Source organism: Rhinichthys klamathensis, unplaced genomic scaffold (genome assembly GCF_029890125.1).
Source record: "Rhinichthys klamathensis goyatoka isolate OS25496 unplaced genomic scaffold, OSU_Roscu_1.1 h1tg000103l_1, whole genome shotgun sequence".
NCBI lineage: Eukaryota > Metazoa > Chordata > Actinopteri > Cypriniformes > Leuciscidae > Rhinichthys > Rhinichthys klamathensis.
This window is the reverse complement of record NW_026606642.1, coordinates 2,371,431-2,388,448: the sequence shown is the minus strand read 5'-3', so window position 1 is coordinate 2,388,448 and position 17,018 is coordinate 2,371,431. Positions and strand designations below refer to the sequence as shown.

The following is a 17,018-nucleotide window of genomic DNA, read 5'->3' as shown; positions in this document are numbered from 1 at the left end:
TGCTTTCCTAGTAGGGGTGGTTAAAAAAATCGATTATTGATTAATCGCGATTATGTTATGGACGATTATGAATCGATTATTAAATTTTCAAAAATCGATTTTTTATTATTTAAAAAAAAAAAATTGCGTTATTATTATTGCCGCATCGCTAGATCTAGAGAGAAGCCGCCGCCGCCGTCGAGGAAGCGACAAGACAGCGCCTGAAGAAGCCGGCCGTCTTCACCACCTTCAGCCATCCGTGCGAGCTACGCTATCCGGCGACGGATCCTTTCTTGCAAAACTTACTGTCTAAAAGAGCAGCGAGCGTCTTTTTCAAGATGCCTTGCACTTCCTGCGGCGCGTGCAGAGCCCCGCACAGCGACGGAGACCGCCATGTGATCTGCGCTCTCTGCCTGGGTTTGTGAGCTCAGCGACGCACTTCTGATGTCGACCCTGCGGGCTGCACTGCCGTCGTTTTCTGATGCAAATGCTCGCCGGAATGACTCCCTCGAGCGTCTATCTCTCCTTCTCCGCCCCCTCTCCCGGACTCGCAGCCGCCGGCTCCCGCCCGCGCTGCCGCCGCCTCAGGGGACGAGGCGCTTGATATGGATGAGGACGCGCTGCTGACAGCTGTTCTAACCGCATATAATGCAAAAAACAATTTGCATTATAAACTTTTTATTTACCTTGACATGTTTCGACTGCAACTTGCAGTCTTCCTCCACCTGAACAACACCTTGTCTTTCTAGAAGAAAATTGTCCAATTTCTACAGTATGTTGTTTCTGATCTACTTCCTTAAGGAAATAAGCCTTTCATTTATTTGTTATTGTTTCGTTCAACTTGATGAGTCACAACACAATGTGATGTATTCATTTCTGTGTTCTACAGAACATACACTGTAAAAAAATTCCCGTAGAAATTACAGTAAATTACTGGCAGCTGGTTGCCAGTAACTTACTGTAAATTAAACTTACAGTAAAAATACTGTATTCATATTTACAGTACCATTTAACTTGCTGTAAATTTATTTACAGTAAAGTGTATTTTTTACTGTAAAACACAATGTTATGGTATTTTCTTCGGTAATATATTTGAATACAATACAAATATATTACTTTACACTGAAATTTACTGTAATTTGTTGTCAACTTTTACTATTTATTTTAAAACTATACAAATTATTGTATTTCAACAGGTCTCAGTACTAAAAACTAGTAAATAAAAAGAAACAAGGACAACTGTTTAACTTTTTTTTTTTTATTGTTCAATTGTAATGCATGAAATAACATTTTAATATTTTTGCAGATTGTACTATCAGTTTTCCAAACACCTGCAGTAACATTTATACATAAAATTGTTCAATTGTAATGCATGAAATAACATTTTAATATTTTTGCAGATTGTACTATCAGTTTTCCAAACACCTGCAGTAACATTCATACATAAAAGTTTCATATAAAGAACATTTTAAAACAATTCATTAACAGATTCAGTTATAAGAACAATCTTAAAAATGTACAAATTCAGAAAACTCCTGTGTAGTAGTGTTTTTGCTCTTAGTAGCTTAATAGTTTTGCCAGCTGAAATCCAGAAACTCTTTAATGAAGGAGGATACATGAGGGTTCAGGCCAGAGTTCTTCCTTTGCACCATCTTCCCACTTCTTTTGCTGACCTGGAACTTTGAGGAGCACTTGCTGTTGTCAGGGTTAATCCTCACAATGAACCTTAACATAACAGAAACAAATTGTTAGATCATTTGATGTGTAAAAATGTTTTAAACATTGGTTAAGGCAAAAATGTAACACGTGTGCTCCAAACACTCACAACACAACCAAATACAGAGATGCACTGCAAATGGCACAGAACACAACGGAAATGTTTTCAGGGGACCTCAAATAAGTGACGAACTCAATTTTTTTTTAAAATTTTTTACAAAACTTTCAGAGATGACATGTTTGTGACACACAACTTTGTATACAATATACAAAATGATTAAGAACATGAGGGTAAGATATTAATCTATACATCAGTAACATTGTAAGTTTTTTTTTATTTTTATGTTATGTTTCAGAGGTAAGAAATGTTAGGTAATGTAGGGTCCAAAAATGAGACTATTTTTTAAGTAAAGACACAGATAAATAAAGCATATTATAAAAACCTTTTTTGTATAAAATGTATTTATTTGCAACAGTTATTTTAACAGCAATTATAAGACATTTCTGTCCTAAGAACAGATATTCAGCTGATGGACTGATGCTGCGTTGTCATGGGAACACCCCAGGTGAAAATAACAAGGAAATTACGTTGGCTACATCTGAAATCGCACCCTAAACCCTCATCCACTAATCTCTTCGTTAGTTCACCATTACAGTTCACTTGAAGGAGTGAATGAAAACGAGTGAGTGAATTTGGACAGCCGTTGATCGTACATCGGCAATACACAGCCGGGTTCGTCACTTGTTGGGGTCCCCTGAAAACATTTCCATTGTGTTCTGTGCCATTTGTAGCGCGTTTCTGTATTTGGTTGTGTTGTGAGTATTTGGAGCACAATGGATGTAAAATGGATGAAGATGTTTTCTTAATTTGTGGATGTTTTTTCTATTTGCATGTTTTCTTAAAGGGTTAGTTCACCCAAAAATGTAAATTCTGTCTTTTTTTTTTTTTTTTTTTTTACATTTTTGTACATTTTACAAAAATGTAAAAATGTAAATTCCAACCCCGTAAGACTTTCGTTCATCGACTTTCGTTCATTAAATCTGAGAGCTGGATCACTCCTCCATAGGCTTCTTAAGGGATCGAAACTGGCCGGCCAAGAAAAGTTAAAGACATTGTTAAAATAGTCCAAGTGACTACAGTGGCTCAACCTTAAGTTTATCAAGTGACGAGAATACATTTTGTGGGCAAAAAAACAACTAAAATAACTTTTTTCAACTATTCATTTTCAGAGGCGGACAGAGTACAGAGCTTTGTTACTTGAGTAAAAGTACAGATACCCCTTGCTAAATTTTACTCAAGTACAAGTAAAAGTACTACATTCAGATGTCTACTTAAGTAAAAGTACTAAAGTACTTGTTTTTAAAAGTACTTGAGTATCAAGAGTACAAGAGTAAATTTTCTAAATATTGCATTACTAATCTACTGCCACAGTGCTTACATTTATGCACAGAAACGTCATACATGGAGTTATGAAAAATGTTAATGTTAATACCTTGGAGAATGTAAAAGGAATTGAAAGTAAAATCAAGTCATTTTCATCTTTTTACCATGTTGCTTTATTTAATTTAATTAAATTTTTGGGGGGTCCCATCTTTAAATGCGGGGACAACACACACACACACACACACACACACACACACACACACACACACACACACACACACACACACACACACACACACACACACACACACACACACAACATGTAAGGGTGGCGCTGCCAATAAAGCACCTAAAAGCTGTCACAAAGAACCGGCAAAAGGAATGATTATGAATATGTAAAATATAGCAAGGAGATATTTTAATTGTTTATTAATAAACACTTGTTAATAAACAAGTGTTTTCTTTGTCAGTGTCGGCTAGATGAAGTTGACGATGCTGACTCGCGATCTTCAGTAGTGAACGCGCCAGAGAGAAATGCACATTTCATACGGATTACATAAGCAGAGAGCAGTCTGTAGTCTTTTTTCTTTCGTTTTGAATTTTTCTGTTTAAAAGTAGACATGTCTGTAAGAGGCAAGTAGGCTACCTTATACACTTGAGTTTCGGTTCATTTATGAGACGAGATCCAGTTCACGTGCTGGCGCCTCCGTTTCTTATCTATCGTCTGCTATTTACTTCTTATTTATTAAACCCAGGCAATTGGTTGATGAAACATTGATTAAAATTAAGATACAATTAATGCAAAACGAAATTCAGGTTAAAGAAAGGTTTTGTGTTTTCTGTTTGATGTCTCTGTGAAAGTTTTAAAGCATTTTTTATGCCGCTTTCAGAGCGCTCACGTCCGTAACGGAGAACACGTCCATAACATTGTTTTTTCCTCATAAATGCAAACCCGAAAAATAAAATAAAACTAAATTAATATTTTATGTACTGTGGAGACTGAGCGCCAACCCTTCTTCATTCGCTGGGTAGTAGCCTACTTTGGTTTGCGCAGTGTAATTCACATAATCAGTAAAAATATATTTTGCCTCCTAAAGTTTTTTTTTTAAGAAATCAGAAATCCCTCGTGGCTACGCCACTGCAACATCTGTGTTAAACACACCACATACTCAAGAACATCAAACCAAATGCTTGGCTTACATTAATGTGTAATATAAAATCTGACCATGGAGTTGACTTTGGTGGAAAGCTGAAAGTGATTGCTGATAGGCTGTCCCAATCAGTGGCGCCTGCACAATCCAATCACGTTTGAGAGGGAAACAACAAATTGAGGGTGTCCGAGATTTTTCTTTTTACTTTTTTTTTTTTTTACTCGGGTACTCACGGTTATGGATAGAAATGTATTGGAGTAAAGAGTACAATATTTGCCTCTCAAATGTACTTGAGTAAAGTCATGAGTACTCCCCAAAAATGATACTCGAGTAAAGTACAGATCCCTCAAAATTGTACTTAACTACTGTACTCAAGTAAATGTACTCCGTTACTGTCCGGCTCTGCTCATTTTCTTCTGTGTGGGCCTCGAGTGAGTTCACGAGAGCAACACGACGCATGTGCGAGAACTGAGATGATGATGCAGACGGGTCTCGATGTGATATTTAAAATGGTTCTAAAGTGTGCATTTCCTGGATGTGCGAATCGTAAGAAAGCAACGAGAAAACGTAAGTGCCTTACCAATGCCACAAAATGAATGGCTTACATTTCACACTTTCCCATCAAATTATCGTGAGCATCATCTTCTCAGTTCTGTCGCATGCATCGTGTTGCTCTCGTGAACTCACAACAGAGGCACAGAAGACAATGAATAGTTGAATAAAGTTTTTTTTGCGCACAAAAAGTATTCTCGTCGCTTGATAAAATTAAGTTTGAGCCACTGTAGTCACTTGGACTAATATAAACATTGTCTTTACTAACTTTTCTGGGCCGGCAGAATGAAATTACATAGAAGCCTATGAAGGAGTAAAACAGCTCTCAGATTTAATCAAAATATCTTAATTTGTGTTCCAAAGGCGAACAAAGGTCTTACGGGATTGGAACAACATGAGGGAGAGTAATTACTGACAGAAGTTTAATTTTTAGGTGATCTATTCCTTTAAGTGTAACCTCGGTCACACTTTATTTTAATGTGTCCCTGTTACAGTGTAATTACAGATTTAAGTACTGAGTAATAATAATTAACTACATGTACTTACTATAGGGTTAGGGTAGGATCAGGATCTGGTTGAGGGTTAATTGCATGTAATTATGCCTGATTTATAGTTATTACTATAGTAAATACATGTAACGTGTGTAACAAGGACACATTAAAAAAAGTGTTACCGTAACCTCTTACCCTTTAGTGGAACACAAAATAATGTTGGTGACCCAACACTTTCTGTTCCTTTTGACTTCCATTATATGGACACAAAAAAACAATGGAAGTCAACAGGAAACAAGTGTTGGGTCACCAACATTCTTCAAAATATCTTATTTTGTGTTCTGCTGATTAAGTTAGTTATGACAGAACTTGGGTGGATGATCCCTTTAATGTTTACCTAATATTATGGCATATTGCAAGATGTACTTACCTCTGAATGAACTCCAAAGTAGTGGCTGCTTCCACTTGGTACTCGATGTTAAACACATAATAGCAACCGAAGAGAACGGCAAGCGCAGAGGACAAATCTGGTAGGTCAGTCTCAGGAAAGAGGACTTTGCCTTCAATTGACAGCATCCATTTTTTGCTGTGTAGAACTGAATCCCCTAAAAAATTTTTTTTTACAAATAGTAATGAATTAATTTATAGTGTTTAACTTTGCAAAAACATTTAACATTTGGTTTTGGTGTCAGTGACAATATGTAGATGGAGATTTTCTCATTAGTTTAAAAGGATAGTTTAGCCAACAATGACAAACATCATTTAGTCACCCTTGTTATTCAAAACTTATTTAAGGTGATGTTAAAGGGTTAGTTCACCCTAAAATGAAAATTCTGTCTGTAATTACTCACCCTCATGTCATTCCAAACCCATAAGACCTTCGTGCATCTTCGGAACACAAATTAAGTTATTTTTGATGAAATCTCAGAGCTTTCTGTCCCCTCCTTAGACAGCTACGTCATAGAAAGGTAGGTAAAACGTTAAAATAGCCCATGTGACTTCAGAATTTATTCAACAATTTCTTCTTGTCTGTGTCAGTCTCCTACACTGTTTACATTGTAAATACAGCACTTCTAACGTAGAACCCGCAAGTGCTGTATTTACAACGTAAACAGTGTAGGAGACTGACACAGACAAGAAGAAATTGTTAAGTAAAGTTGTTATTTTTTGTTCGTTAGTTTTTTTGCACAGAAAAATTATTCTCGTTGCTTCATAACATTAAGGTTAAACCACTATAGTCACATGGACTATTTTAACAATGTCTTTCCTACCTTTCTGGGCCGTGAAAATTGCAATGACGTTGATGTCTATGGAGGGGTCAGAAAGCTCTCGGATTTCATCAAAAATATCTTCATTTGTGTTCCGAAGATGAACGAAGGTCTTACGGGTTTGGAACGACACGAGGGAGAGTAATTACTGACAGAATTTTCATTTTTGGGTGAAGTAACCCTTTAACATCACCTTTAATAAGGTTTGAACAACAAGGGATGAATCGTTCAGTCTCCTGAATGAATGATTCAATGTCAAATACATTTTTTCACTGTCACTTGTCCCCACCTAGTGGCAAAACATAAATGCTTTATTTGAAGTGCGAAGTTATATTAAAACGCTGATTTGCTCTATTTTGATTGCTAACTATAAACTTTTATCCCAGTACTTATAATTTTAATATTTGTAACACTGAAATAATGATATTGTGTGGTTAAAAAGACTGTGGAGCTTTTTCATACCCATACATGACAGCTGCCTTCTCTGCTTCAGCGGCAGCACAAATGCAGATTTGAACGTTATGATTTTAGTCAAGAGTTTGATTGACTCAGGCGAATCATTGGCATTTGTTTATGAGATGTGATCGCAATATTTTAATGATTAATCGTGCATCCCTAAACAATCTCTTAAACATTGTTAATCATGTATTAAAGGATCTTACCAAGCATGATGAGCCTTGGAGTAGAAGGAAGTGAAATACTGGTCTCTGCATCTGTTGGAGTTGTTGTGACCTACACACACACACACACACACACACACACACACACACACACACACACACACAAATATGTTTTACTAACTGTGAGTTACATACATTTTCAAATACATAAATGAAAAATACTCACATCGGCTAAAAGAAACAGTGATTCCTCCTTTTCTTTAAAGTGGGCCATCATCAACAGGACTGCTGCAAGGCCTGGGTCAACATCTCTGCCCTCTCTGTCGATGTCTTTGAGGACTGTACTAACTTCTTTTCCCCACCTGGACTTATGATTTTTGAAGAAGCAGAGAATCCTTTCCCCTTTGGTACAAAGGGACTCCTTCAATCTGATGTCAGGATCAATCCCAGTCAGTTCCTTAAAATGTGCGCACAAGAATCTCTTTGTAAAGAGTAGAGGCCACCTTGCCTGAAGATCTGTGATACTGGGTGGAGGGCTGGCATTAATGCTGTGACGTTGTGCAATGAATGTCATTTTCATTAATTCCTGGACTTTGCCTCGCTCGGCTGCACGAGGTCCTTCTTGGGAAAATAGACTAAGGATCTCCTGTCTTTTTATCTCTAAAGAAACAAAGGTTTCCCCTTCAGGAGGTTCAGTAGGGTTCCAGTTCACACAGCCATAGCTATCCAGTTTAGCGGATTTAGATGTTGAAGGTTGGCTATCATCCACTTGGTCTCCTGTTCGTTTAGGTTTTCTAAGTCGAGCCATTGTACTGTTCCGGTTAAGATGTTCCACCCTTATCTTCAACTGACACAACAAAGAGTAGTAACCACAACCAATTAACTCTCCTTCCTCTGTTATAGCCGCGTTTCCACCGCAATTGCCCGGAACAATTTGTCCCAGGAACTTTTTTCCCAGGAACTTTTTTTGCCCCAGACCGGTAGCTTTCTGCGTTTACATCGCGGTCTAAAGTACCGGGTAAACTGCGCGCGACTGCTCATTGCTTGCTTGTGACGGACAGTAGACTGTAAAAGACAGTAATCAGTTTTGAGCGCCACATTTATAATAAATATGGAAGAGATTCACACTGTGCTGCAGTTGTTTGAGATGTATTGGTTTACTAACCAGGTAATTAACAAAACGGCAGAAAAGAGACGAGCACTGATACTAAAGCGTGTTCAGAAAGCTCGTAATGCTAACGTTAGATCTAAAATTAGACAGCGTATGTTATCAGCTATTGCGGACATTGACCGTGAGAAGGCTGGGACGAACGCGCAGAAAATTTCTCTTCCGCAAATACGCTTAATAAAGCCTGAATCTCGTCGTCGGTCCAGCTGCCTTTTTTATTTTTATTAAATTCCATATTTGCAGACAGACAACTCTTACTGCATGGAACTTCATTACTGCATGAAGCCACGAACTGCAATAGATTCTAAAAATTCCGGTTAAAATAAAATGCTGCGCGGAGTTATCCAATCATAATGCGGCGTGAACACAACCAATCAGCATGTTCAGCGCACAAGCCCCACCCGCGAAAGTTCCTGAACTTTGAAAAAGTACTACCTCGCGAGCAGGGACTTTCGGAGGGGGAAATATCTACCCGGAACTTCATTTAGACCCTGGTTCCTGCGGTGTAAACACACCGAGTACCAGGCCAAAGTTCCTAGTTCCTGGGTAAAGTTCCTGCGGTGGAAACGCGGCTTTTGTCACTAAAACTGTTTGGATACTTATGGATGATTGACTGTGCAACTTCTGAACATTGCTGCTTGGTTGGATTTAAACACACCTCTCTGATGGAATCCACAATCACCCTAACCATGTGTCTCCTATCTGAGGCCTGAGGTCGCTTTCCTTGTGCAAGACATGTTCTTAAATTTGGTGTCATCTTACCCCAGGGTATTTGAAAATCTGACACCCATGCTGCACTTTGAACTGGGACTGGAGTAAATGATGGATTTGTAACTTCACTGGATCCTTGACACTGCGCAGGGAATGTTGAAGAGTTGGGACGGTTGCTTGGCTGAGTGGCTAGAATATTTTCATTACCTAAATGAAACACTGAACATAAAATTAATAGCATGACAAATTTAACAGATGTAGTGTAGAAACATGAAATTATGAGTATTCACTAACAGTAAATTAATTATTTGACTAATGTACTTCATTGATCATGCTTAAAACCCACATAAGCCGTTTTTCTACTGCATATTACAAAACTAAATGGAATATCGAAAATAAAAATCGAATTTAACAGATGTGGTGTAGAAACGTGACAGAGTATTTAATAACAGTAAATTAATCATTTAAAAAATATACATATTTCTACTTCACTGATAATGAATATGGCTTAAAACCCACGTAAGCAATTTTTTACTACTGTATATTATATAATATATACAAATGACTTGCCTCTGATTTTGAAAAAATGAATTAGTTTCCTGCAGTCTATTGGTGAAAGGAAGTCTTTGAGGTCATCTAATGTTAAATATTGGAGGTCATCGTCTGTTTTTACACCAATTCTAGTTAATTCTGATATCAGGTGGTTTAGTTGATCATCATCCAGCATTGGGAGAACACCTCTAATGACGGCTTCCATCTTTTAGCTTCTCACCTAAGACAAACAGAGTGGTGAAGTGCAACAAAATTAGCATCAAATCGTTTGTATACTGGCAGAGGGTAATAGTCAGCTAGATTCTCTGCATTTACACATAAATAGTGGGGACTTGAATCTTGTTGCAGAAAGTGTAAACCCAGATCAACCACTGGCACTGACTTACACTTTTCAACAACAAAGAATATTTTTGAGAAGTGTATCAGAATCATTTCAATTTTTCCGAATGTGTGTCCATCATCAGTTTGATCTACGACAACAACCATTGATGTCTGGTACTTGGTTCCTTTGTATGTTGCAGTTAATGTTACAAAGGTGGAGTCATGAATGCCTTGCATCCTTACAGCTTCCTGAATGTGTGTGTTGTATATGTGACTGCGAAACTCATCTGCTTCACCTACTTGCACATTTGGAGGAAAGATGGAGCCAGCACTCAAATAGGCTTGCAATAGCTGATGTCTTTCAGCTAGTGTACTCCCTAGATTTTTGAAATTTCGTAACTTTCTTGCACATTGTTTAAAATATGTGTGCTTGCTTTCAAATCGTAAAGTCCATAGTCTAATTAGTGGTCCGAATTTAAGTGTGAGTTCAGGGTAGTGAAGTAAAAAATTATGTTTTGGTTTCAGTGGTGCATCTGGAAACAAGGTAGCTCTTAAGTGCACATATTCTTCAATCAGACATTTCATGTAGGCTACTTGATCATGATGAATTTTTGGTGCACATATCATTTCAACAAGCTCCCTTAACTTCAAGCACAACTGCCAAATTTCATCATCAAGTGGATTTTTTATTCGATCCCCAATTAGTAATGGAAGCAATCGAAGCAGACACCAGTTCTGAGCTGCATGTCCTGTCAACTTTCCACCATCAGGTTTTATTTCACATGGCTTATTATTCATGTCACTTCCACAGAACTTAAAGCTGGATATGTTTCTGTTCAGCTGAACATAGCTGAAATGTTTCCCTACAGTGACAAGCTGTTTTATGTACAAAGCCAGATCTGTTGAAACAACTCCCTCAAAAAGATCATGTCCCAAACATGGAGGAAGCCCAGGATCACACACATGAAAGTGTTTTAGGCAGTTGAATACAGAGTCAAACTTGACACCATCACACATTTCTTGCCCTCCAGACATTGACACACTGTTTTGGTAATTCTGTTTTGTTCTTGTTGGACCTAAGTCTGTGCCTTTTCTTTCAAACATGTCTCTATTTATAAGACAGTAACGGCAGAAATGTCTACTCTTACTGAAATTCTCAGTAAACCCTCCGATGCTATGTGACCCCAAATTATCTCCAACAATGGCAATCACTGCTCCCCTCACTGTCTCTCCATTCTCCAGTACAATTCCAAATTCCTCCATGTCCTTGAGATCACTCAAAAGAGGTGTGAAGACTTGTTGCTGCCCAAAAAACTTAAAATCCTCCTCTCTACAAAGCATGACCAATTGCATAGGATCAATAGATGATCTATTATGGGGACAGATTTCTGAAAGTGTCATGTACACACCAACTAGTTTGTGTTTTTTTCTTCCAGAGCCAAGGGGATTAACTACCTCAAACGCATCTTGATATAAAATTAGAGACACTACTGATGAAGACTCTTTAAAAAGAGTGTTTTCTTTGAAATTTCTCCCATCTCTTATATCCTCAAGTACATGGGGATTTTGTGATGTTTGCCCCTTGGTCTTATCATACTGTTCTTTAACAGATCAATTGTTCAGAAATGCCTTCAGAGTTTCTTTCACTGGTATGTACTGACAAAAGCGCTCTTTCCCTGATGCATCACAGCCTAGGTAAACCTGCACAGGCTCCACATAATTGAAATGTTCTTTGAAAAAAGACTTCCGAGTCTGATCTGACTTAAAATATCCCTCATTATACATCTTAAGTAAGTTTTCTTTAGATAACCCACTTATTATTTCATTTATTTGACAGTCTGGAATTTTCAGCTTTGTCAATTCTTCATTAACTTTGGACAGGGTATGTGTCATGCTATTTGTATGCACCTCCATGAACTCATCAATTAAAATATGAATTGTTGTAGCTGGCAGGATCATTTTTGACTGCATCCTCAAATAAAATAAAGCCAAATTAGTCAGAAATCTGTCTTTGTCAAGCTGAATGGCTGGACCACTTTCTTGAAATTCCACATCATCAAAGCCCTCAGTATTCACATCATCAAAGCCCTCAGTATTCACATCTGGCACAGCAACAGAAATCTCAGTGATCTCTCCACAGACAGACTTGAACTTCTCATATTCGTTTTTATGTTTTCTACTGAGGTGTGCTGAAAATGAAGACTTCACTCGAAAATATTTTTTACAGCCAGTAATCGGACATTCAATTTTTTTGCCATCTCGAATATGCCATTTTAGATGTTCACAAAGACTGGCGAATTTAGTCGACACGAATGTACAGCTTCAACACTGCATCTAGAATTTAGACCGTGTTGTTCACATCTGTTCGGTTTTTTCGCGGCCTTTCTGTGTTTGCGGTAAATGTGAGACTTAAGTGCGGAGAGGCTTTGTTATGTGCACGGGCATTCAGGAACTGCACACGAAAACCTGAAGTTCGCCGTGTTTTTATGTCCTTTGGCATGATCAATAAAGGCGTATAATGTCTCCACATAGACGCCACAGTGTTTGCACACGAACATTTCGGGTTTTACTCTAGCACTATAGCCATGACGTGCAAATATGGGGTAAGTTAATCAGTTAACGACAACAAGCGATTAACTTATATAGCGGGAAAAAACGACTTTTTAAAACTAAATTCACAAAAGCTTTATTTTTCGGCCAACAGTTCACATGAACACTCACCTGCTCCTGACGTGGTGGTCAAACCCAAGGCAGAGACCCGTTAATGTCCATATTTTGACGGCAAAACTTTCAGAAAAGGGGAAGAAAATGACGAAATATGAATATCTGCAGTGTTGGCACAACTCTAGCTCTCTCCACAGCAAAGTGTGAGGTGACCGCGCGCCGTTAAGGGGCAGCGTTTATTTTTCTTTTCTTTTTTTAGTTAAACCAAAAACATAAAACATGTAAAGTAACTTAAAAGCAGGAATATTTGTACACACCTTTGTATCTGACTGGTTCTTGCATTTGTGTCTTCGTTTTCTTCTTTCTCCAAGCGGGAAATAAAAGCTTGTCTGTGATTGGTCAGGTTTCGCGCTCGTTTTTGTTTTACTGTATTTTGCTTTACAGTAAATTAAAAATACTGTATTTTAGTGGCGCCAAGGGGATATTTACCACAATGCAACTTTAAAATACAGTAACATGCTGTATAACTGTCTTACAGTAAAATACAGTTCATTTTACAGTTAATTACTGTGTAATTTACAGAAATTTCTAACAGTGTAAGCTACATACAAATAATTCTGAAATTATAACTACACGACACAGAAAGTGCTTTGAGTTGTTGTTACTCAATAAAAGAGTTAAGTAATTCAGCAGCTGACTTTTTTTAATACTGCAATCACTTTGTAGTGTTTTTTCGTTTACTGTTGTGAAATGGAAAATCAATAATCGCTAATCGAGAATCGTTAATAATCGAAAATCGACTGTAATCGAATCGGGACTTCAATAATCGTAATCGAATCGAATCGGAAAATCAGACAGATTAACCACCCCTATTTCCTAGTGACCACGCTGACTTACTACAGGTGAAATTTTGACAATAACTCCCTTACTGTACGTACAAAAAACTAATAAGTTCAAGAAAAAATTACTGTAATTCCCCTAAAGTATTTTTTCCTGTTTCAAGGGCTGTAGTCCTTTCCCAGTGACCACACTGACTTACTACAGGTGAAATTTTGACAATAACTCCCTTACTGTACGTACAATAAACTAAAATGTTTATGAAACAATTACTGTAATTCCCCTAAAGTATTTTTTCCCGTTCCAAGGGCTGTAGTGCTTTCCTAATGACCAGTGTTACTTACTACAGGTGAAATTTTGACAATAACTCCCTTACTGTACGTACAAAAAACTAATAAGTTCAAGAAAAAATTACTGTAATTCCCCTAAAGTATTTTTTCCCGTTTCAAGGGCTGTAGTCCTTTCCCAGTGACCACACTGACTTACTACAGGTGAAATTTTGACAATAACTCCCTTACTGTACGTACAATAAACTAAAATGTTTATGAAACAATTACTGTAATTCCCCTAAAGTATTTTTTCCCGTTCCAAGGGCTGTAGTGCTTTCCTAATGACCAGTGTTACTTACTACAGGTGAAATTTTGACAATATCTCCCTTACTGTACGTACTATTGTCAATTATGTTTATGAAAAATTAACTGTAATTGACCGTAACTATTTTTCTGCGTTCCAAAGGCTGTAGTCCTTTCCTAGTGACCAGTGTGACTTACTACAGGTGAAATTTTGACAATAACTCACATACTGTACGTGCTATTGTAAAATATGTTTATGAAAAATTAACTGTAAATGACCGTAACTATTTTTCCACGTTCCAAAGGCTGTAGTACTTTCCTAATGACCAGTGTGACTTACTACAGGTGAAATTTCCACAATAACTCCCTTACTGTACGTACAATTATCAAATGTTTATTAAAAAAATTACTGTATTTCCCCTAAAGTATTATTTTCGTGTTTCAAAGGCTGTAGTGCTTTCCCAGTGACCTGACTGACTTACTACAGGTGAAATTTCCACAATAACTCGCATACTGTACGCACAATTATCAAATGTTTATTTAAAAAAAAATACTTTATTTCCCCTAAAGTATTATTTTTGTGTTCCAAAGGGTGTAGTGCTTTCCTAATGACCAGTGTGACTTACTCCAGGTGAAATTTTGACAATATCTTCCTTACTGTATGTACAATAATCAAATATGTTTGTGAAACAATTACTGTAATTCCCCTAAAGCATTATTTTCATGTTTCAAAGGTTGGAGAATGTTCCTAGTGATCAGACTAACTTACTAAAGGTTAAATATTGCCAATACCTGCCTTACTGTAAGTACAGTACATACATATTTTTTATGAAAAAATTACTGTAATTCACCTTAAGTGTTTCTTCATGTTCCAAAGGTTATAGTATGTTCCTAGTGATCACTCTACTCAATTAATTTTGATAAATGTATTAGGTAAAAGTAGGTATTAGAACTGCTGTTCCTGGTACAACACATTTCGTTCATTGATTAAAAACTGTAAATGTGTGTAAATTAAGTGACTAATTAAGTAATGATTGAGCATTAGTGATGAACACCTGCTGTTAACAGGCAAAATCACTGAAGGAAAGAAAAACTTGAAATGCAAATGAGCTGCTGCTCCCAGCACAGGGGGCGGAGCCTCAAGAGGTTCCGTCCTTTTACCTCAAACAAACATGCACTGAAAATTTCAAAAACATTTAGCCTTTTATTGTCAAACCAGAGTCAGACATAGATGGAGTGACACAAGAAGAAGTGACAGAGGTTTAGAAGGTGATGATTTATTGAGTTTCGTTCAAGGTCACCATATTGGAGATTAGCGGTTGTTTTAGTTGGACTCTTGACCCTTGCAAATTAGTTTGTCTTTGGCTGCTGTAACTCATGTGTATATAAAACACATTTGTTATGGCACAAAAGTCAAAAGAAAATATGATCAGGTGTCAATGGTTGTGCTTTGATGATGAAAATCATCATTAAATGACATGATGACTGAACTTTTAGTCTAATCTAATCTAATCTCTGATTAAACAAGTGATGTATTATTAGGTTTGCCTATTTATTTAAATTCAGAATCGGATAAAAGAAAGGATTTTACGAACAATTTTCGCACAAAAAGCTTTCATCTATTGCATTATTAAGACTAACACAGACATCAATAATCAGCATATGAATCTCAACAATGGTGACCATTAAAAAGTGATTCATGCCGCAATGCATGCTGGGAGCCATGGATACATTTTGTATTATGCTAGTACCCAGCATGCATTGCAGCATGAATCGTTATTTAATGGTCACCATTGTTGAGATTAATATGCTGATTCTTGATGTCTATGTTAGTTTTAGTAAAGCCATAGATGAAAACTTTTTGTGAACACTGCTTGTAAAATCCTTAATTGTATCTGATGTCATAACACTGCTGGCCCTTTGCTGTAAAATCACAGTTTTGAATAAAACTATAATTTGTCATCCTTTTTAATCAGATATTAGACACTGAAAGAAATCATTGAATCAGGTCACTACATAATGACTGACATCAACACTTAACCATCAACATCTGATCACATTTTCTCTTGACTTTCGTGCCATAACAAATGTGCTTTATAAACACACAAGTTTCAGCAGACAGAGAAAATCTTTTCTTCAAAAGTCAAGGGTCAGGAACCCAACTAAAGAAAACGCTGATCTCCATCATGGTGACCTTAAACGAAACAATAAATCATCAAATTCTGAACCTCTGTTAATTCTCTTAAGAACTTCTGTAGACGTGCTAATAAGTGCTAATAAGAATAAGACTAGCCATTGCACACTGAGTCCGAAATTGTCGTATGCGTTTTTTCGGATTCGTAATTCGGTGGCTCTGAATTGTCAAAACACCATTCAAACACCATTCACACTGCTTGCTACAGATGCGAAAAACGCAGAAAATCAAACCCGATCCGATTTTTTTTATGACGGACGAAAGTTTCGGAGGCAGTGTGCAAGCGTGATTGACATAACGTGAGGTCGTATTTATTTTTTAACGTGCGGAAATTTCAGATGTGAATTTCGGACTCAGTGTGCAATGGCCTTAAAGTGCTGTTTGATGAGTTGTTTAACGACGTGCTGAGATCTTGAGACTTCATATCTTGTCATATCAGTTGATTTAGCTTAGACCTTGGTGAAGGGTATAATTGCTGATCTTTGTAACTGTAACAGAGCGGCCTACGAACTCCTTGTGAGTCTTGAAGCTAACTTTTGCATGATGAAACTACAAACTATCTTCAGTAAATCTTTCATTCATTTATTATAATTCTGACTCTTGTCTTAAATTGACTGACTAACTCCCTGGTTTTAATTAATCGTATCTGGTCCTTGGGTCTTTAACTGTATACAGTGGTAATCTATATTGCAACAAGGTGAGCACAACCATTGGGCATCTTTCCAGGTAGCTTGTCTGGTGATAATCCAAGGCATGGTACCAATATTTTGCACTGTTGCTGAAAACTGTGCTGAAAACAATATTTTCATTCAAACACACACATTTATTTTTATTCAAT

At 37.1% G+C, this 17,018-nt stretch overlaps 1 protein-coding gene across 1 annotated transcript; it reads right to left on the bottom strand.

Annotated features, from left to right (window-relative positions):
* Positions 1-1,248: 1,248 nt before the first annotated feature.
* LOC130086997 (uncharacterized) lies at positions 1,249-11,176 on the bottom strand. Its single transcript, XM_056253200.1, has 5 exons — positions 11,062-11,176; positions 7,388-8,055; positions 7,204-7,273; positions 5,704-5,878; positions 1,249-1,704 (listed from the first exon to the last, which is right to left on the bottom strand). Exons 1-5 carry the CDS (start codon positions 11,174-11,176, stop codon positions 1,545-1,547), a joined length of 1,188 nt encoding a protein of 395 aa, XP_056109175.1. The 3' UTR covers positions 1,249-1,544.
* Between the last annotated feature and the right edge of the window lie 5,842 nt (positions 11,177-17,018).

What these genes read in the sequence shown, in the direction of transcription:
- LOC130086997 (XM_056253200.1), bottom strand. Translation starts at nt 11,176, where the DNA reads ATGGAGGAATTTGGAATTGTACTGGAGAATGGAGAGACAGTGAGGGGA. An exon ending in AGGGTTTACTGAGAATTTCA is followed by an intron (nt 8,056 to 11,061) that starts GTAAGAGTAGAC and finishes CGGCTATAACAG; the next exon opens with AGGAAGGAGAGTTAATTGGT. An exon ending in ACTTTGGAGTTCATTCAGAG is followed by an intron (nt 1,705 to 5,703) that starts GTAAGTACATCT and finishes TGTTATGTTAAG; the next exon opens with GTTCATTGTGAGGATTAACC.